Source organism: Myotis lucifugus, unplaced genomic scaffold (assembly GCF_000147115.1).
Source record: "Myotis lucifugus unplaced genomic scaffold, Myoluc2.0 scaffold_446, whole genome shotgun sequence".
Lineage (NCBI taxonomy): Eukaryota > Metazoa > Chordata > Mammalia > Chiroptera > Vespertilionidae > Myotis > Myotis lucifugus.
The window spans coordinates 12,979-34,898 of NW_005871494.1; the positions used below are offsets into that span (position 1 = coordinate 12,979).

Sequence of the window (21,920 nt, forward strand, 5' to 3'; positions counted from 1 at the left end):
AATGATTCTTTCTCATCAATGTTTCCTTCTCTCTCCCTTTGTCTCTCTAAAATCAATTAAAAACATTTTTTTTGAAAAAGAGAGTGAGATCTAAGGCATAATGGTGAATTATAACAGTATTAATTAGTATTTAAAATTTAATGAAAAGCATATTGTTGGTCACTACACCATTGGTCGTTACTTGGTCTGCTTTGTATTTGATGATTTATTCCTCCCTAATCAATAGCATCACCTTTTCTGCTTAGAGAACAAAGTGTAAGTGAAAGTTGACAATTGCCTTTTTCCTATTTTTGCTGATATTCCAAACAGAAGTCAAACCGCAGGGCACCACGAGGTGGCACTAGCTGCCTTAGCTTTCTGCAAGGAGAAATGTGTGCCCTTCCAGTTTTATGAATTCCGGTAAAAACAGACCACTCCACAGTAACAAAATAAAAATTAGGCTCCAAACCACAATCCCTGGTCTCTTTTCTTTTTTTCCAGGATTGACTGCAAGTAGAAAATGCATCTGACACATTGTCACGTGTGCCTGTGTTTAAGAAGTGGGGACTCAGAAGTGAACAAAAGGGGACACAGAATTGCTCTATGGAGCTGCCAGGCGAGTGCAGTGTCCTGAACCAGAGTACTGGGCGTGCTCCAGGAACGCCCTTTCTGGGCTGTAATTTTTGGACTCCTTCAAAGACATTTTTGAATCAGGCAATAGCAGTGATAAAGATATAGACAGACTTGTCACAATCACAGCGGCAAAAAGAACCAGCAGGGTTCAGGAGCACTGGCTGCCCTAGCTGGCAGGGCTCTAGTCTCCAGTGGAAAGGCCGCAGCCCCAAAGGGGAGCAGGTCCCACAGCAGGTGGAGCCTCCTCCGCCAGGGCATGGGGGGAGGTGAGGTTTCCTTCAGATCCACGAAGATCCACCTGACCTTCACAATGAGCGTCCCTCACCTTGGAAGCACAGGTATTAAATCTGACCCTTTACTAGTATAATGACACAAAACGCCCTTCTCAGGCCTGGCCCTGCCTTGGCATTGCCAACCAGTACGACTCTCTCCTCCTCCCTCAGCGGGACCCTAGCGGACTGGGTATTTAAATGTCTTAAATATTCCAACCATCACTGTATGTGTTGGAATAAGACATGGAGAGTGGACTGTAATCTGAAATTCTGGACGCACTCCACGGCTGAGGTAAGTGGGACGTGCCTCTGGGTTGCGGAACTGAAAGCCTGTCTTTGGTTCTGGGAGGAGGCTGCTCAGTCCGGTTCCTAAGGGAAGGAGAGGTGCCTGTGCCTCCAGCGTAAGCGCCCAGGTGCCAGGACCACCGGAGGGTCATCACGCCAGGCCCACCACGGGCGGGCAGAGGGGAGTCACACCTGTGTTCTTCAGTTAAATCCTGTTCTATTTTAAAGTATTGACATGTTACTAATATCTAAAGAAATGTTTAAACTACATCTGCCCTTAAGTTTTTATTATAAACTTAAGATTATTTGACTAATAATCATCTTCAAATCAAAATACACTTTTCATTAACTACACACATGCTAGATTTAATTCAAGCTTCAACATCCACCTTTTTTTGTGCTTGGATTATTAAAAACTATTTATATTGATCAAATTAACAAATTCAAGAAAGTTATTTACACCTTAGTTAAACAACTGAAATATTTGAAAGAATTCCTTGTAGTCTTTTCTCATAACTGGTTAAATAATGGAAAATCCCCTTCTATTTGTGAAAACATAAATATTAGTTCTCCTAAAATATTTCTTATGAGCAATTAAAATGTTTTCAACCTACAATTTAAATCTCACAATTCTTTTATCAATTAACTATTGATATTTTTGGCATCCATGAAAATTCAATGCACACTTTAAAGTTGTTATAAATTTAAATAAGCCCCCTTTTTGGCCAATACAGTAGTTTCACAGTATTAATCGGAGTAATTATTTCCCAATATTTAATTCTTTTAAAAATTAATGAAGTAATTTTAATAGGTGCAAGTTTAGAAATGCACAACAGACCCTAGCTGGTTTGGCTCAGTGGAAGGGTCCCGGGTCCGATTCCAGTCAAGGGCACATGCCTGGGTTGTGGGCTCGATCCCTGGTGGGGGGCGTGCAGGAGGCAGCCGATCCATGATTCTCTCTCATCATTGATGTTTCTATCTCCCTCTCCCTTCCTCTCTGAAATCAATAAAAATATATTTTTAAAAAAGAAATGCACAACAGGGTATACAATGAGAAGTGGGTCTCCTTGACACCATCTGCTACTCCCAAAGCAGCTATTTTCGGTATTCTTCCAGAATATTCTATGCCATATCAGCACAAACATATGTGTATGATGTTGCTGTTTGCAATTAACATTGGATTTTGGAAACAATTTTAGATCTCAGCTGCCTCTCACAGTATGCATATTACTGTAAATGATTTTATGTATTTTCCTTTGATAGACTTTTGAGTTATTTCCAGATTGTCAAGTATACCATGTTGCAATAAACAACTTCATATGAGTGCAAGAGTATGTGTGTAAATGCTGAGAGATGAGAGCCTGCTTTTAGTTTTGATGGGTGTTGTGAAAATGTATCATTTCTCACTTCAACCAGGTGTGAGGTGCTTATTTCCCACTCCTTTGCCCCACCCTGTCACCACGCTGCTTATCTGGACCAGTCACAGGTGGACACGGAGGACTACAGGTCTAACTTGCATCTCATTATAAAATGGAACATCTTTGCCTGCGTTTAAGGGCGATTTATATTTGCTTTACTAAAATCAACCTACCGACATTCTCTGCCCAATCTCCTGTTAGATAGTTAAGACTTTTAGTAATTTATTGACTTCCTTTATATATTATGATAGTAATCTTGTATGTCATTACTAATACTTACTCCCAGGTTATTATTTCTCTTTTGATGGTGTTATGATTCTTACCCATGATTCTTTATTTTTAGGTAGCCTTACTAATATCTCCTTCAACTTACGTTAGACACGTCTCCTTAGTCTAAAGCTCTATTAAAACTTATTTTCTGGATTTTGCTTTAGGCCGTGTGAGTGAGCAGAGCGGCTTCCGCTGGGACCGAAGGGTGGGGAGGCTTGCCCCTCGCGAAGCAGGCTGGGCGTCCTGCCTTTCTGGCTGTCGGCCTGGCTGAGTCGCCCGGTCTCCCACTGCTGGGGCGGTTTTGCAGATGTCAGTCACGTCCCTAATTAGCTTATTTAAATGGAGAGCTTATCCTGGGGGCCTGGTTCCATCAGTCCAGGGGCCTTTGAAGAGGGCTGCGACTTTCCCGAGAGAGAAAGGCGAGGCGGGGCTACGACTGCCCCCTGGCTGTGGTGACAGCGTGTGTGCCCTGCCCGCCCCGTCCAGTCCTGCCCGCCCCGTCCAGCGGCCTGCTTACCCAGCCCTGCACTGTGTACGGCTCAGCCTGGGGTTAATCGGCACATGTGTGTGGGGTGCATCTGCATACAGATGTGTGCAGACAGTAGCCATGTGCATGCGTGATTATGGAGATACCTACGTGTGTGTGTGTGAGGGTGTGTCTCTTTCACACGTAAGTCTTCGCGTGGTCACGCGCCCCGGCTGAGCTCTGGCCGATACGCCTGGAAGCACAGGCCGGGTGAGCACAGAGTCGGGCCTGCAGTGACCGTGCTCCCTCCAGGGCTGCCCGGCTGGGCCGTTATGAAGCGAGTGGTGAGTGAACAAGGTGGGAGCTGGAGGGGGCCCAGGTCGCCTGGGCTCCTGCAGGGCTGCCGGGCAGACCCTGTGAGTGAGGGGGGGGGAGAGGGGGCCTCGGGCACACAGAGTGTCCTGCCGAGTCATCTGTCCAAGCAGCAGCTGATGAACTCTGGTGTGGCTGCCGCCCCATGGCGGGCAGTCACGACTGGAACTGAATTTATAATCATAACGTTGAAAGGATGATTCACGACTGAAAGGCACCCTAAGTGAGAACACACCCGACACCGGCGTCACCTCGGCTGACGGGCACCATCCTGGCACCCGAGGGGAGCCTCTCCGGGGAGAAGGGCGAATGCGCCGGGCCCAGGGCCAGGCGGGCCGGAAGGCGCAGCTGTGCAGAGGAGCCTGGGATCAGGGAGTGCTGACCTCTCTAAGGCCAGAGCTCAGGCACCTCCTGGTCCTGACCTGGAAACGGACACCTCATCATGGGCAAAAGGAACTGCGAGAGGGTGTGCTCCCGAGGCCTGGCCCCAGCTCCTGGCATGGGCAGCCCTCCCTGCACCCCGAGAGCAATGCCCCTCGGAGCGGGCATCTCCAGGGGCTGGCCTACACCGACCGGGACGTTACCAGACGTATTCTGCTCAGGTCATCACATTGCTTTCCCTCAGGCCCTGCCTACACTCCCGGCCGTGCGGTCTGCCTTCCATGGTCAACAAGGTGAGAAGGCATTGAGCATGGCTGCCCCCTCGGGAAACTTTCACTAAATAAAGCCTCAGGGCGTTTATGCTTTTTACTGGTTTCTCATACGCACTTAGGCAATCTGCTTCATGAGCTGGTGCCCAGTGATGTGCTGAAATGTTTGGAAAATACCAACTGATATGAAAATGGTAAGAATTATTAGTAAAAGAATCACTTTTACAGCACCAATGGTAAAAATAGGAAAGGGGAAAAAAGAAATCCGTATACATGGATTTATGATATATGGGTTTTGAGGGAGGTGATTCATTATAAATAAAAGTCATTAAAAAAGAGCTTTTTATTTCCCTCATAATTCAATAATATAGCACACTATAACAATATATGGCAATCTTACTGCCTCAAACAAAATTGGTGTTTCTAACCCTTCATTTTCACCTCATCTCTATCTGCATCATACTTAGCCCCTGGCATCTATGAAGCACACAGTGCAGGCCCTCACTGGGCAGCCCTCGCCAACCTCGGCTCCTCCATCCACATACGCTTGTGCCTCCAGTTACCAGAACACTCAACATGGACTTCCTGCAGCTGAAGGAACCGGCTCACTTGGCAAAGACTTCCCAGTGTGAGAATCAGCTCCCACCTGCCACGCTGACGCAGTGACTGCGGGCACACGTTAGCAGAGGCAGCGCGCACACAGCGGGGCTTCGCAGCAGCGTGGCCAGGGCCTGCATGGCAAGCACAGTGCGTCCCAGGTGGCTGCCCGTGAGAGCCACACTCGGCAAGAGACGAGGGCCAGAGCGGCAGGAGGGCAGAGGCGCACAGAGCAGGCAAGCAGCACACACAGCAGGGTGCCCAGCGTGGGTCAGTCCGACCACTCAGCCAGGGGCAGCAAGCAGGGGGCGCGTGAGTACCTTTCTGTGGCCAGGCTTGGGGAAGGAGTATGATTTGATCCTTGAGATTATTCCTCCTGCTGTCCAAGTCTAGAAACCGTAACAGCAAAGAGGAAGAGTCAGTGTTTGAGAAGACAAATATGGTCTACGGTCCACAACATGCTCCTTTTAACGCGCTTTCTAACCACAATGCCGGACCTCTGGGCTGTGCCCACGTGACTCGCTCTTAACCGTTAGGAATTCTGTGAGGAGAGCTGGGCGCCCGAGCTAAGGACCTGGAAAATCACTTGGGGACTATTTTCCACAAAAGGCTATCCGATTGGGGCTGTTGCATTAAACAGCCAGTGCCTCACAGAGTCGTTCAGCTCCAGCTGCAGGTAAATCACCAAGAAAGTGCAGGCACACCTGCCAGCCCACTGCGCGCCTCCCTGGGGGCGGCCGGGCGTGTGGGCGGTCACGGGGGGACACGGCTGTGCACCTTTCTTCTGTGCGCATCTCATCAGTCAGTAACAAGTCGTCCCAAAGCCCTGGCTTCTGGAAGCCATTGGGTGACACGCGGCTAAACAGAGCGCTTGGGTTCTTTGAGTTCCAGCGCCATCCACCCTGGAGGAAGGGGACTCGGCCTCATGGAGCTCACGGGGGGCAGTGGACTGACTGGCCAGGAGCCGCCGGAAAGGTGCAGTGTGGGGCGCACAGCTCGCAGTGGGGTGCTTTTACACTTCCCAGATGACACGGGGGGGGGGGGGGACCAAAGGCCCACAGTGAGGACCTCCGGAGGGAGCAGGAGCCAGTTCCCGCGCTGAGTGTGAAACGGTGCGTCAGCTCCTCGCCTGGAATTCGCTCTCTTTGGGGGCGTCCGGCACATTTCGGGCAAACCCATGAAGTATGGACAGGCCACCTCTCACCTCCTCCTGGCACGCAGGGAGGTAGGTTCTGGCATCCCCGCTGCCCTGAGGCTCCTCACTGACCATCCAGCACTGCCCCTCGGCCTTCCTGCGGAGGTCCGGGCGAGCAGCCTCGGGGCAGGGCCTGTCTCCCCTAACCCTGTCCTGGCTGACGGAACCCAACGATCGGCCCACAGCACACGGAGACGTTCTGTACCCCAGGCGTGCTCCGCCCACCGTGCACGTGGCCGTGCGGGTCCACAGATGGCTCAGACTGAGCCCTTTCCCAAATCTGCCAGGAGACATACTTCCAGTTTAACACTGGGTTTCATGGTCTTTTGCATACCTTTAGGAAATGGAGAGGATTTAACCCCCCAAAACATGAACTTGGCTAGCTCGGAACGGGGCAGACCTAGCTGACGCCTGCAGTCCCTTTAGCGTTATGGAAACAGTGATGACCACGACTCCTGTGAGCCCAAAGCGCCCTTCCTTACCTCCCCTACCCTGCTTCCCCGCCGCGGTATTTCCGGAAACACTCACCGCAGGGTTGGCGCCGGGGAGCTGCGGGCGGCCTCCAAAATTCACATTTCCTGGTGAGGAAGGGGATGGTTACTGCTCGCCCGGAAGCACCAGGACCCCCTCCGAGATCAGGCAAAGCGCGGCTGCTGGGGAGCATGCGGCGTCTGCACACACTCCCCCTCATTACTATCTCCACTCCGCTTCTCACCCCTGCAATGAGCACTAGTTTTTTTTAAAGTTAAAGGTATTGACTATTTTTTTTTATCAATGATATATGTAAAATTGGAGCAATCTATCATTTTTAATCAATCACTCAGTAAAAACAAGGCCTCATCCCACCTGAATTTGCAACAGGCGGAATCTGAAACACGGCTGGTGATTATGGCATTATTATTATTATCTAAAAGATGGAAATTCCAATGTCTTAGTCACTCACCCGTTTGCCCGCCGATTTTTTGACATGGAACTGTAAGGACTCGTAGCAAACCATCTGGTTTATAAGAATAATGTTCGACCAGCTGGAAGAGAAGCGGTAAGGAGTGCAGTAAGGTGGCAGGAAAGGGAGTCGTACCTGGAGCAGCTAGCTCCCCTCTCAAACTTTAAAAGTGATTCACTTCCTTGGTGTGTCTGCCTGACCCTCCCCATGTCTCTCTCCTCCCACCCTCAGACTCAGGACATCTGTCCACAGGCCATGTTCCCTTTGGGATCCTCTCTCTCTCTTTCTCTCTCTCTCTCTCTCTCTCTCTCTCTCTCTCTCTCTCTCTCTCTCATAGCAAGTTGCATAACCAAGATTTGCTCACATGCTCTACATCTGTGTGATGTTATGAACATAAACTCAGTAGTCAGTTAGTCCTTCAACAAGCACCGCTTCGCCGGGCCCTGAGAGAGGACAGGGGTGAACGATGGTGAGTGGACACATATTTCCTGCCCTAAAGTGCTTCCTTTCTTGGTGGAGAGACAGAGAAATAGTGAGGAATGCTGTTCACAGTGCTGGGGGCCAAGACTTTGGAGGGACCAAGTCATTCTGCCCAAAAGTTTCAGAGAGAAGCCATCACAGTACAGGTGACAGGAGCCGGGACATGGGGAAAGGTGGCCTTTTGGAAAATAACCTTATATTCACAGGCCCTGGACATCTTTGGCTAATGGTTCCTGAAAACTATGATTGTGAAGTCTAATTTCTACATTAAAAGTAAATTCATGCAAGTGGATTTATTTTTATCTTATCAAAACTATGCAGTAAGATAGCCCTGAGCCCTGGCCGGTGTGGGTCAGTGGGTTAAGCATCATTCTGCGCACCGAAAGGTTGGTGGTTTGATTCCAGGTCAGGGCACAGGCCTGGGTTGTGGGCTTGATCCAAGCGGGGGGGCGGGGGAAGGGGGCCGTGTACAAGGCACAGATTGATGTTCTGCTCCCACATCAATGTTTCTCTCTCCCCCTTGCTCTCTCTCTAAAAATCAATAAAACGCCGTGGCCAGTTTGGCTCAGTGGATAGAGCGTCGGCCTGCAAACTGAAAGGTCCCAGGTTCGATTCCGGTCAAGGGCATGTACCTTGGTTGCGGGCACATCCCCAGTGGGAAGTGTGCAGGAGGCGGCTGATCGATGTTTCTCTCTCATCGATGTTTCTAACTCTCTATCTCTCTCCCTTCCTCTCTGTAAAAAATCAATTAAATATATTTTTAAAAAATAAATAAAAATCAATAAAAAATCTTAAAGAAAAAGACAGTCCTTATATTTCACCTTGTCTTTTCTCATAACAGATATTTTCTCTTCAGACAACCTAAAATATTTATATCTGATACCCCTTCTCTGTCTGTTTATTGGTACCTTTCCAGTCCTCAAACTTACCTACTTGTGTGAATGTTTGTTGAATGAATATATTTTATCCTTCCAGGTGAAGTTCTTTTTCAAAATGTGAACTATTGTGGTAAGAACACAACATGAAATCTACCCTCTTAGCACGTTTCAATCCGATGAGCCCTCACCTGCTGCTGGGAGGACCCCAGAGCGCCCCCTGTCTGTTAAGTGCAGTGGTGTGTTCTCAGGCCAAGAGTGTTGAGGGCCCTAAAACAAGGGAGACATCCCGCCATCTCTCCAGCGTTGCTGTGTTTTCAGACAATCTATTCTGCAAGGGAGGCTGGGTAAGGTGGACCCGTAGGGACTGCCCACTGGGCGGGGTCTGCAAACGTGTTTTGTAGAGGGCGAGACAGTGATATTTTTGGGCTTTTCAGGCCACATGCCATCTCTGTCACAATTTAAAACAATCCTGTAGAGTGTAAAAGCCACTTTCATCAGGGACTGCACCAAGCCAGGCCGGGGCCAGATCCAGCTTCTGCTGCTGACTCCTACGCTGCAGGAAGGAATGCTAGTGTAGGAATTACCAACAGAAACAGCGCCGGCGGCCTGGGTGGGGCCGGGCACAGAGGCACCTTACGTTGCTGTCCAGAAAAACCCATGGAGTCACACCTATAAAACTGAAAGGTAGTGCTAGCATTTTGGGTGTTCTTTCTTAGACACAGTGGCTAGTTAGACAATAGACAATGGAAGGAAGTAATTAGGGCTGAAGACTATACTACGCCAGAGAAATCCATAAGCCTGGGACAACGTCTTGGGAAGAAACTTCCCAATGAGCGGAGCTGTTCAGCACTGCGGCAGCAACAGACTCTGAAGCTGAGGGCACGCGCAGGGGACAACAGTCACACGCCCGACACATCACGTGGAGTCAAGAGACTCTGGTGGGAAATTAATACCGCCAGGCAGAATTCCACTCATCTCTTTAATTTGCAGTGGACTACTTGATAGGCTAAATGCTCTTTCAAAGTGATACCATTAAAATAAAGCAAAGTCTTTGGTCAATAATGAGCCATATGCTAATGAGCTACAAACCAAAAGACAAGGTCAATGCCGTAAATGACGAGAATAGTGTAACATTCAGCATTTGGAAAAGAAGGGTTTCTCTTTCTAATCACTGCACAGGAGGCGGTGGTTACTGTAAGTGCACTGAGGTCAGGAGGGTCCTGGTCTAGTGTTTAGAGGCAGGATTCTGAGTTGGGACCTCTGGTTGCGGTTACCACACGAGGCTCCTGGCCAGGCCCGGGAGCATCTGTTTCTCACCTCCCTCACCCACAGGAGCTCACGCAGTTGCTGCTCCCGGGAGGCAGAGCCCGTCCTCTCGGTCTCCGCCCCAGCATGCTTTGCTAAAATCACATGCTGTGACTTAAAATAAAGGCAAGCTAGTTCCGCCCATGGCAGCCCTGGAACACAGCGGCCAGCGTGGGTCAGTGCTCACTGCACCTGAGCAACCCCCGCATGGCGAGCTGCTTAGGGTTGCCAGCAGTTGGCCAGGACTGAACTCGCCCAGTGAGCGCGGAGAGCCCGCAGGCGGTGGGCACAGGGATGCTGCCTTGCCGTCTGAGGTGCTTCATTTCAATGGCGGCTCATTTTGCAGCAAGAATGGCACTGGCATCTTATATTCAACCCGGCCTCTCCCAGCTCAAAACAAGTCTGATCGGTCACCTCCGTCCCTCCTCCCCGCCAAGCACACTGTCTTAGTGTGTAAATGTCTTCACAGCTGTTTTCTCACCCCAGTGCCTCCCAGCTGCACTGCCCAGGGGTTCCCAGTCCTGGTGGGGCCTGGAGAAGCTGCAGAACCTCTGGAGCTGCCTGAACCTCATGAGGACCCTAGACCAGTGCTTCCCAAACTTGGGTGTTGGTACTCGGCCCCTGGAGCTGGGGGCAGGCCCTGGCTGGGCCCGTCTCGGGCAGGGACCCCCAGGGGCTTCCTCGCAGGCTCTGGGCTGTTCCCTCACTGCCCGGATGGCCCTGTACCTGCCAGAGCGTGTCAAACTTCTTCCCGTCGGGGATGGAGAGCTTCCCCGTCTTGTCCTTGTCGATGCGGTAGTGCAGCACTCTGCCCTCATGCAGCAGGCACAGGGCGTAGGACCCGTTGTTGTCCCGGGCCCTGATCCTGGAAGACAGGAAGAGCCAGTCACTCCCGAGCCCACCCCTGGCAGAAACAGTGCCCCGGGCCTGCTGCCGGCCACAGCGTCCCCACCTCAGGATCAAGGGCTTTGCCCACCGTGCCCAGGGAGGCCCCCATGCAGCTCCGTGACACCAAGAGCTTACGATGAAGACGTCCCAGGGCCTGGGCTGGACTCCGCTGGGCATCAGAAGAGGCTGAGGTGCACCTGGGCGCAGAGCCGCTCAGGCGCCAGCACTGAGACCCACAGGCCCCGAGGCGGGCGGGGCTGTGAGCCCTCCACCACCTCCTCTCTCTGCTGAGGGCAGAGGCCCAGCCGCTGCTCCCACCAGCTGGGCACAGGCTGGGGTGATGCACACTTTTCTGGGAACTTCGGGACCACCCCCAGGGTGGCTCGCGCCCTCCCTTCTTCAGGAGGGATTTCATGGCTGTTGCACAGGACGCAGTGAGAGGAACCCTGGGAGAAGGGAAGGTCACCCACTGTGAGTGGGAGTGACAGGCAAAATCAGGGACTGCCCTGTTCTGCTTCTGCGTCCTGGTGGGGTCTCTGGGTGACCTCTTCCCTTATCCAGTGCACGAGAGGGGGGCTTTTACCCGCAGTGGAGAGAGACCCCTGGGAAGGCCAGGCGAGGGTGCAGAGGAACGGAATGGGCGGGACCTCCCCAAATGAGCTGCTTAGCCACCTGGCTCTCAGCCCATTTTCCCCTTCTAGCAACTGGAGCCTGTTGGATCATGAGAGCGGAGAGAGGGTGAGTCCAGACAAGCTAGAGAGACGTGCAGTCCTGGCATTTCCTACAACGAGGGAACCGAGGCCCCAAATGCTCAGGGCCCAAATGCACTACATCCTGGGAAGAGCTCCAATGTGCCCACCTGCCTGGGCCTTCTATGTTTGGGGGACATTTGTGACGCCTCCTCCCAGTTGGGCTTTGGGAACAGACATGGCCATACTTTCCCGTTGTCGCTCCTATAGATTCTTCTCCAAAGCTAACCCAAGACTTGAGAGCTGAGCTGTGGTGTGTGGGGTGGAAATTGGTTAAAAAATAAAGCTCTCAGTCCTGCTCAGCTGTGCATGATGGATGGGCTCCCACCACGCCCGCAGCTCAGCGGCTGGTGCAGGTGGAGAGACAGCCTTTCTTGCCCCTTTGCCAGCCCAGCACCCTGAGTGGGAGCTATGCTTCCAGCCACGTGGCCCATGGAGGCCAGTTGGTTGCTGTCAAACTAAGAACCAACTACACAGTAAAGGCCAAACAGGCTTTTACATGGGGAGAACCAAGCCTACTTCACAAGGGGCACACAGGACTAGCTATTTTTGTTTATTATATATGCACTAGAGTCCTGGTGCATGAATTCATGCACGAGAGGGGGGTCCCTCAGCCCGGCCTGTACCCTCTCCAATCCAGGACCCCTCAGGGGATGTCCGACTGCCGGTTTAGGCCCAATCCCTAAACCAGCAGTCAGATATCCCTCTCGAAATCTGGGACCGCTGGCTCCTAACTGCTCGCCTGCCTGCCTGATTGCTCCTAACCACTTCTGCCTGCCTGCCTGATAGCCCCTAACCACCTCTGCCTGCTGGCCTAATTGCCACTAACTGCTCCCCTGCTGGCCTGATTGCCCCTAATTACTCCCCTGCCTGCCTGATCACCCCTAATCACCTCTGCCTGCCGGCCTGATCACCCCTAACTGCCCTCCCCTGACAGCCTGGTCACCCCTAACCGCCTCTGCCTTGGCCCTCACCATGGTGGCTTTGTCCGGAAGGACGTCCAGATGGATATCCGGAAGACGTTGGATCTAATTAGCATATTACCCTTTTATTAGTATAGATTATACAACATAAGCTTTAAGGTAGAAAAGAAGACATTTCATTAAAAATGTATATTGGTTTGATATGATTCAAATCCACTTGTTTATGACAAAAATCAAGTCTTTAAGAATAGGATTGCTTGCCCTAGCTGGTGTGGCTAGAGCTTTGGCCTGAGGACTGAAGGGTCCCAGGTTCGATTCTGGTCAAGGGCACATGCCTGGGTTGCGGGCTCGATCCCCAATAGGGCATGTGCAGGAGGCAACTGATCAATGATTCTCTCTCATAACTGATGTTCTTATCTCTCTCCCTCTCCCTTCCTCTCTGAAATCAATAAATATCTATTTAAAAAAATAAAAGAATAAGATTGCTTTGCTATCAAAGCCAAGTAAGGTGTGTCATTCGTTGTCCCTGATGAAGTCTGAGCAGCTCAGTTGCTAAGCGACTTCACTGGGTTCTTATCAAATAAAATCCATGGAGAAGCAACTAAGCCCACCATGCATTTAGGCTATAAAGACCGAAAGTTGGGGAGGACAGAGTGCTTCTGGGGTAGGAGACAGTGAGGGTCAGCGGCTGGGAGGCAGGGAAGAGGTGGGAATGCCCAGTGCCTGGAAGCACAGGAGGGTCTGGGATATGCAAATCTGCTGGGGGCAGGGTCAGGCCCTGCACTCCAAGAGGTCAGGTCCTGAGGGAGGGCAGGGGTGCGGTTCCTGGGGATCCCCTTCCTGCAAGGCTCCTCCTCCTCCCCTTAACCCCCTAACCTGTCCATTTGGAGGAAGGGGGTGGGAAGCAGGTACACAATTCCTGGGCAGGATGCCCTTCTGTCCTGGATCTCTCCAGGGCAGGGGAGAGGTGTTTGCATGGGTTTATTCGATTCTTCTTACACGTTGAAGGGGGTGGCAGGGGAGTGTCCGCCAGACATGGTTTCCTTCTGCTTGCTCGCCCGAGCTGCCCCGCATGATGCCTTTTCCCTTCCTTCCCGCTGCCCCAAGCTAGCATGCATGAGATCACCAGGGATGAAACTGGGGCCCCTGTTGTATTGCGTGGAGATCGCGCCCCACAGGAACCTGCCTGATCCAGGGAGGGTTGGGGTCATTCACTGCGAGAAAGGCTCGATTTAAACGAAGCCACAGCTTAGATAGGCGCTGGCTGAGCTGTTTGGGGAGGGTTTATCATCCCTTCTGGCTGTTTCCTTGAAAACCACAAACTCAAGATAGCAGTGGAATGCTGTGTCCCCTTATCTGAAACCCTGATTCTCTAGGCCAGTGACTTGGATGCCCCAGGCAAGTGTGGGATGTCCCTTTCTTACTGATATGATGGCACACAGCCATGTTTTAGGTAGGCTAGGATTTGGGCTCCTACCCGGGGCCAGTGCAGGGGGTGGGACGCAGCCTGCTGATCTGGTCATTATGTGACGGTGTCCTGGACAATTTGCATATTCCTCTATTATTAGTATAGATTAGTGTAAACAAGCAGGAGAGCTGGGAGATTTAAGGAACTACGACAACTGCTAAGACTACGAGTAAGCATTGAGAATGTATACGCACAGTGAGAAAGCAGCGGGAGCACAGTGTCCATGGGCCACTCCCAACATCCCTGCCCTTTGACCTTGGCGTCCTGGGACAGTACACGGGCTCTGAGCTCTGGTCTCCAGGCTTATGCCCCATCTCCACCTTCCCTGGTGCCTTGATGGACTCCCCCCTTAAACTGAGACAGAGGATCACAGGTTGCCCAGGGACATAGTGCAGTCACCTTGCTAGAGCTCTGGGAAATGCTAATTAAGACCACAATAAAGAAGTCGACCTAGATCACACCGTTCCAACAGGCAAACGCTCAAAGGCTTGATCATACTTGTGTTGCTGAGAATGGGGCCGCCAGCTCCTTCATGTCCCGCTGGAGGGAGTGTGAATCTGGCCATTTTGGAAAACGATGGGAATTTTCTACTGAGATCGAACCTACTCATGCTGAGTCAGCAGTCCCTCCCGGGTCTGCACTCTGCACCCCGAAAGCATCCGCGGTCACCAGAGCTGCACTGTCCCCGGCGACAGAGGGAGCAAACACACGTGAGGCGCTCACACACAGACGCTCAGAGCAGAGCAGCAGGACGAGCACAGCGGCTCGGCTCGCACGGCTCTCCCGGCGCCACACGCACCACGCTCCCCGCAGCCCAAGCAGGCGGCTTTGCTCAGAGAGTGCACTGGTCTCAGGTGGCAAAATGGAAATAAAAATAAAAAAAGTGAAACACAGGAAGAAGGCTGAAGGCCTGCTGGGCACCAGCCCGGAAGTGGTGTCCTGGGCGGGGTGTGAGCAGGACCTGCTGTGATGTGGTGCTTCTGTCCTGACTCGGGTGCTGGATCGGTGATGACTTGCAAAGGCTCTCAGAGGGGCCCACGCTCCTGGGCGGCACTTCATTGTAAAACAGGATGAAAGCTGTGCAGGGGGAGTGGGTGCTTTCTGCCTGTGGGCCAGCGGCTGCTGGGAGGCATCACCTCCTGAGGCTCCACAGGGCACAGGGCCGAGGACGGTCTCGCCCGAGCTCCAGCCACGCTGCCTGTGCCGGGCCCAGGACACAGACGACCACAGCCTGGAGCAGCTGTGAAGACCAGGCCCAGCGGCGTGGCCGAGCAGCCTGAGGGCCCGCAGCTGGCAGGAAGAGAGGGCACAGAAGGGAAACCCACAGGCCCGGCAGCTGGAGGTGGCGCAGACCAGAGGCTGGTGACATTAACGGCCAGCAACGGTGAGGTGCCTGCTGCTGGGGCAGGTCCTGGATGTTTTAATCTAAAAGACGGGCAACACTGGCTCGGAAGCTGCTGTGGCAGCTCTCCGTGGGCCCCTGCTCCTCAGGAGAGTGCGCTGCGCCCCACACCCACCACGTTGGCCACACAGGCGCCCAGAGAGGGGGCGCTCAGGGCCCCGCCTCCAGCCTCCTGCCGAGCCCTCGGGCATACAGGTCCATGGAAACCCTAGGGTGCTTCACTCCCCCCTATCCACTCCCCACCCCCACCCCCACTCGCCCCCGCAACTCCTGGAAGAGCCAAGCTCACGACAGCCTTGTGTTTTGCTATCACAGAGCGTGGGGTCACTGCTTTGAACTGGAGCTGGGCTGTGCAGGGCCTTCCTGGCCTCGGGCCCGTCTTGGTGTCATGCCGTATGAACACTCTCCTCAGGAGAGGGCAGGGGAGCCCCCCTCCCCCAGGGCGCAGTGGCAGGCTCTGTGACTGGCAGGGGCGGTGGGGACAAGGCTGGTTCTGCAAGGAGGGGCTGACTCCAAGGCCCTCCTCTATGGGAGAGAACGCACAGGGTGATGCCCAGACACTGGCGGGAGGTGAGGACCCAGGAGGCGGTGGGACCCTCACGGCGGTCTCCACCCACCAAGGTCCCAGGGCATCTCACTGTCTGCTGCTGACAGAACAGAAGAGCGGGGGCACACCCAGCCCGCCAGGCACGCCCATTCTCCTCTCTGCTGTGCGTGGTGGAGCAGAGCGTGGCTGGCTGGAGGGGAAGGAGGCGCCTGGGACGGGTGGTGTGCCTGCGATGAAGGCACCGTGGTCTGTGCAGACAGAAGCAGGGTGCCCATGGCAGCTTCCTCCCTCCTGTCCAGGCCCCACACAGCATCAGGCGGTCAAATATTGCCACAGGGGCCCAGTAGCGCCTTCTCAGGGAGTCAGCGTGGAAGGCAGGCCAGAGCGTGTAGGAGTGACCTGCTGGGCAGTGCGCAAGCTGGTATGAGGAGAGCCCTCACTCAGGGGAGGCACAGCCCTAACGACACAAAAGGCATAAGAAACACAACATCTCGGTGCTACTGCCTCGCACCATCCAAAGTGCAGGCGCACGTGCTTTCCATGTGACGGAGGACAGTGCAGAGCACAGCCCACACCTGGCAGGCCCAGCTTCTCCCATGTCTCCTTCCAAAGGCTGCGCCACAGCCCCTCTCCCTCCCCCCGTGCGCGCGCTCATGGGTGGGACAGGGTCAGTCTCCCCGGTCAGCTTTGTGGGGACCTCGATCGGACTGATGGGCTGATACTGATCCGGCTGCCACCCGCTTTGACCGTTTTATTCAGACAGGTCGGGAGTGTTTATGCCAGTCTGCACTGCACAGCCACACCTGTCACGTGAAATGGTGGACTTTGATCAAGGATAGCAGCACGAGAAGGTGCTGATAGCATTTAGCTTTTATTTTCACATCTGAGGCTCAAGACAACCATATGCTGTTCCATTCATCAATGAGCAAGGATAAAATTTTTTCTAAATGCACATTTGCTTTAGAAATTTAAGGATATAGCAAAAAGTGAGTTGAAATTTGAGCAGTGAGAAGTGAGTGGCAAATAGCAAAAAAAAATGTGAGTTTGGCCCAAGGACCATGTCCAGTATTAGCCCTGCAGTGGACAGAGGGCCAGCACCCGGGCCAGCACCCAGGGGGACTACTGAGGCCGAGAGCCCCGCATTAGAGCACAGACCTGTGGAGGAGGGACCCTCGCCAGCTCTGGAGAACAGCAATCCCCAGTAGGATACGCCAGGTCCCCACAGATGAATAGTGATAAGTACGAGTGCTAAAAGGCCACCCAAAACATCAGGAAACATGAGTCATGAGAGGGCGCAGGGAGAGAAAGAGAGCAGGAGAGACAGAGATTACACACACCGCCCCCCCCCCCCCCGACATCGGATATGGAATATAGACTAACTATGCATGCATAGGCAAAGAAACAAAGGATGGAATCACAAACTAGCAAGCAGTAAGGTACTCTCAAAAAATGCTCAGGGATATTGAAACAACAGTAACAACAACAAACAAAACCGGTAGAAATGTTTACAAAATGCAATTGGTGGGAAAATTTCAGCAAATGAGTGTAACACCAGATTAGACACAGATGAAGCAAAAATTAGTGAACTGGAAGACAAATCTAGAGATATTGCCAGAATGTGGCACACAGTAAGGCAATAGAAAATAAGAAAAAATGTAGAGGATGAATTGAGGTCTAACATATGTTTAATAAGAGCTTCTGGAGGAATAAATGGTAAAATATAAAGTCATATATGAAGGAAAAGTATCTGAGTATTTTCCAGAACTGATGATAGAAAAGAATCTGTTGTGAGAAGCACAAAAACCTGACCACCACTGGCTTAGACTTATACACATTACCTAGTTCAACCCCAAAACAACTGAGATAAAACACTAGCTTCCCATTCTATCGTGGAGCAAACCGGGGTCAGAGACATGAATTAAGTGGTCTTCACAGAGCTACCTGTCTGGGCTTGTCGGACGTCATGGCCTGAGTTTCTTTACTATCTCACTTAAGTTTTTACTAATAGAAGCAATTTTAAGGTTATCTATGCCAACCAGTGAAATAACACAGGCTTTGGGATGTGTTGCACATATGGTTAGAGACGCCCCCCCAATGAACTCTGAAAATCTCAAATGATCATTATTCTTAACCTCGGTGAGTGGGTACCGGCATCTCTGACAGCCTCGATGTGGTCCCCAGACCAGCGGCAGCAGCATGCCTTGGGAACTTGCTAGAAATGCAAATTCTTGAGCCATAATCCAGCCTAGTGAGTTAAAAATTCGGGGAGGGGGTAACCCAGTAATCTGTGCCTTTAAGCTCCTCCAGGTGGTTCCCTCCTCCCCCACAGAAGGTTGAGAATCATCTTGGGATTCTGTGTCCATCTTGTGGAACACAACGGAAGGTACAGCTCTCATTCCTCATCCTTTATCCTGATTGACATGTTTCCTTGCCCATAGGGAATACAAGTATATGTTCTTATAAGCCATCCAAACATCCCTGAGAAATGTGCCACGTTGGGAATGCTTCTTTATGGCTACCTTTCACTGAGCTGCATGTGCACTGAAAAGTGTTCCCAATATGGATCTATTTCCAAAGGGAAGCATCCACCTGCAATCGAGTCCACCTGGAGGGGAGAGAGGGGAGGACACTGGGGGAAGGTATTGCTCTGATAGTCGAGGGGGACAGGGATGCCCTCTGGTGCCCCTGAGCCAGGGCCGTCCTGGACAAAGGCTCTGATTTGCACTCCTCTGATTCTGGTGGACGCCAGCCTTTCCTTAGAGAGCCCTGGCACCGAGTCCTCCAGGCCCCAGTGTGTACAGAACAGTGTGCTCACCGGTCCATCTGTGCATCTTGATCACTGCTTCAGGGCAGCGCCTCCCACAGGGCCCCGCAGTAGGAGGCGTGAGTGGGTGAGTGAATGTGTGCATGTGAGTGTAAGGACGGGAAGAATGGCACGGATGTGGGGGGAAGGAGGGAGAGAGAAAGTCATGGGAGCTAACACAGAAGGCTCGACGCAGACTGCAGTGTTCATTTCCCCCCGAGAGTGACGGACAGAAAGGTCAGGGCCCTGGATCTCAGATACAGGGCGGGTCAGAGCCGCCACGCAGACCCGACAGCTGTCCCCGAGCACGGGACACTGATGGCCTCTGCAGGGCAAACCACACTTGTCCTTGGCCCCTGCCCAGGCCTCTGCGTGCGGGACAGAGGCCCCCGGGATGACTAACTAACACACTGGAGAGCGGCCATGGGAGGATGGGAAGGGAGTGTGTCTAGGGGTCCCGCCCATCGTGTGCAGCAACCACAGGCCAGCGCACGCTGAGGCCCGCACCACCGAGCAGGTATGGGGGGGAGGGGGCGGTGAAACCGCAGGCCACAGCGCCTGGCCTCCTTGCACACTTGCCAAAACACGCGTCTGTCAGATCATGGAACTCCAACTCTCCTGGGCTTTCTCCCTGCCTCAGTGTCTCACATCCCTGACCTCAAACACTCAGCTGCTGCATGGGCAACACTCTCTCCTGATTTCTCCAAACTTCTGTGCCTGATCTAATGCTTGCCTCTGGGCCGCCCCTCCTGGCAGGACCCTTGGGGCCGCTGCCCTGCACTGCCCCCACTCTGGGCCATTCAAGAGATCGGGGCCCTTCTCAGGACCTGACCAGTCTCCCAGGGGTGCCTGGCCCGCCGGTGTGGCCCAGGAGGCTCTGCATGGTGGCCCCTACTCTCCAGTCTGCCATCTGCCCCGACCAGGACCCCACTCTCCCGTGACCTCCGCCGTCCACTCCTTGCCCTCCGATCCCATGTCAGTGCTGCCTGGACTCACGGGCATTTCCAAAATAGCACTGCAGCCAGCACCGGGCTCGGCTCTGGGTTTGTAAGAACTTTAGCCCAAAACGATAAAATATTTACTTGGGTACTAAACACAGAGAAAATGACAACTCCTTTGCTTTCTTTTGCAGGACACGACATTTTGGGAGCATTTTAATTGTAACATATTTTACAGAATGAAACAAAGAGCGCAGCACACGGCACGGAGGAGAGGGCTACGCACCAGGAACAGCACCGTGCCGGGCCGTGCGCTGCCCTGGGCACACCGCAGGGCACTCCTGCAGGGAGGGCCCGGGCCTGCCCACCGCAGCCTGCCCCCTGGCCTCCGCCAGCCCCAGCGGGCCCAGCAATGTGACCACATGGCTTTAGGGTCTTATCTGGTTACTAAAAGATGCTTAATCATAACCACAGAAGACTGCTTTTCCTCCTACTCCAACTTCCTTTCCCAAGCTGACAGCAGCCCTAACAGAACGAGCCTGCATTACTCACCGCGAGCGTGGGCCTGGGAGGGTCTCCCTGTGAGCGGAAAGCGGTCCTGCCCAGTTATAACCAAATGAAGGGCAAACGCTGGGCGGCCAAGTAAGGGGAAGAACAGGTGCCATCGATGTGTCCGGCCGGGAAGTAAAATCACACCATTTTTCTAAACTGTGCGCTTACAGCTTTAAAATGACGGTTTATTGTGATCTACTTCTTATTCTAAAAAAGTATGTTTTGTATTTTTAAAAGAGGGTCTCCTAATTGTATATGCTTTGAACCCCACCGATCTTGGATCCTTCCCCTAGGGAAGGAATTCATAATTTTGGGAAAATAAGTTTGTTTCCCTTTTCTAACACATTTGTTTTTTGGTCATACCTGAGCTATGACTGATTTCTCAAAATGGCCCACTGCGCCACCATGCAAGCCCTCAGGAGCCCAGGGCACCCCCACGGCCCCAGTCCCTGGTCTCACCAGCGAGGCAGGACCTGGGCTGGCACTGTGGGTGCTCACAGGAGCGTCTCCTCTGCACCCCCAGGCGGGTCCCACTGGGCTTTAGCTGGATCTTCCCTGACGCGTGCCCGTACATGGGCAGACCAACGTGCCCACAGCCAGGCCTCCATTACCCAGGAGCGCCCAGCACGCTCCTACCTCAGGGCACCCACGGGCTATCCCCGCTGGGTGGCCCACTGCCTTCGGGTCTTTGCTCACGTCTCCTCGCACAGGCCCTTCCTCACCGCCAGCCCAGGACAGCGCAGGCACCTGGCAGCAGCCCCGTCCTGCGTCGAGCCCCGGCGTCCTGTGCCGCTCCGTTCAGGACTCCACGTCCATTTCCCCACTAAGAGGCAGGCTCCACGAGGCACGTGCTGGCGTGGCTCACGCCTCCACCGTGCCCAGAGCAATGCCGGCGTTTCACGCCCCAGACAGCTACGGACACCAGTGAGTGCGGGTCCAGAGAGGGACACGCAGTTTACGTGGTTGAGAGTAGGCAGGAGGCACGGTCTCAGGTGAATGTGAATGTGGGGAGGAAGCACCACTGGGGACCCGGCCGTTCTGCAGCACCCCCTGCAGCACCCCCTGCAGCACCCCCTGCAGCACCCGTCTCAAGGCTCCTTGGGCACGGCCTTCCCATGGCAGCCCCTGGCCCAGGGGCATGGCCTCCCTGACAGCAGCATCTGGCCCAGGGGCTGGCCTCCCTGACAGCAGCATCTGGCCCAGGGGCTGGCCTCCCTGACAGCAGCATCTGGCCCAGGGGCGCAGCCTCCCCCCCCCCCCACCGCCAGCCCCCCACAGCATCTGGCCCACAGGCACAGCCTCCCCACAGCAGCACCTGACCCCAAGGACGCGTCCTCCGGGTCCTGCAAGCCCTGGACCAGCAAGAAGGCAGAGGCCTCACCTGCTGTTGAGATGATGCAGTTTGGCTGATTAACACATCGAACGCCCTGTCCACAGCCCCATGACGTTTGTGTTGGAAACTATTCCTGAGAAGCTGGGAGTGAGAATCTGGTAATCGTCCAAACCTCTCGGAAGCAAGGGGGGGCCTCTGAGCACAGGGCCTGCCGGCCCCCGCACCCCACTTCCCATCGCTCCGCCACTGCCGGGCGACCTGGGTGTCTGTGCTGGTTCTAAGGATGACTTTTTAATAAGATGATGTGTTTAAGATAATTTCTTAAATAAGAGGCATTATGGTAAAGTCTATGGAAAATTCTTTGAAGAGATACTTTAGAAACATTGTACTTGGAGGGAAAGTTTACGAAGTCAGCTGGGATGAGCCTACCTGCTCACGGGCTGCCTGGCCGTGTCAGTGTCCAGGTGAGGGGGGCGCCTGCCCTCCGAAGCCCCAGTGAGCACCTCTGGGGTCCCTGAGCCGGGACATACAGGAGAGCAGCCTTGCCAGCAGGCTGTGGTGTCGCCTCGGCCAG

The 21,920-nt window shown here is 53.4% G+C and overlaps 1 protein-coding gene across 7 annotated transcripts in view; it reads right to left on the minus strand.

Annotated features, from left to right (window-relative positions):
• SYK (spleen associated tyrosine kinase) overlaps positions 1 to 21,920 on the minus strand; it is a 74,657-nt gene that overhangs the window by 12,352 nt on the left and 40,385 nt on the right. For all 7 annotated transcript variants that reach the window (XR_002826313.1, XR_002826312.1, XM_014468304.2 and 4 more), the window contains exons 4-7: positions 10,470 to 10,608; positions 7,081 to 7,162; positions 6,666 to 6,715; positions 5,263 to 5,331 (exon numbers count right to left, since the gene is read on the minus strand). Coding sequence is in view for 5 of the 7 variants with exons in the window: in XM_014468304.2 (XP_014323790.1) it covers positions 5,263 to 5,331; positions 6,666 to 6,715; positions 7,081 to 7,162; positions 10,470 to 10,608 (340 nt within the window). In the remaining 2 variants the exon portion in view is untranslated. The remainder of the gene's footprint in view (positions 1 to 5,262; positions 5,332 to 6,665; positions 6,716 to 7,080; positions 7,163 to 10,469; positions 10,609 to 21,920) is intronic.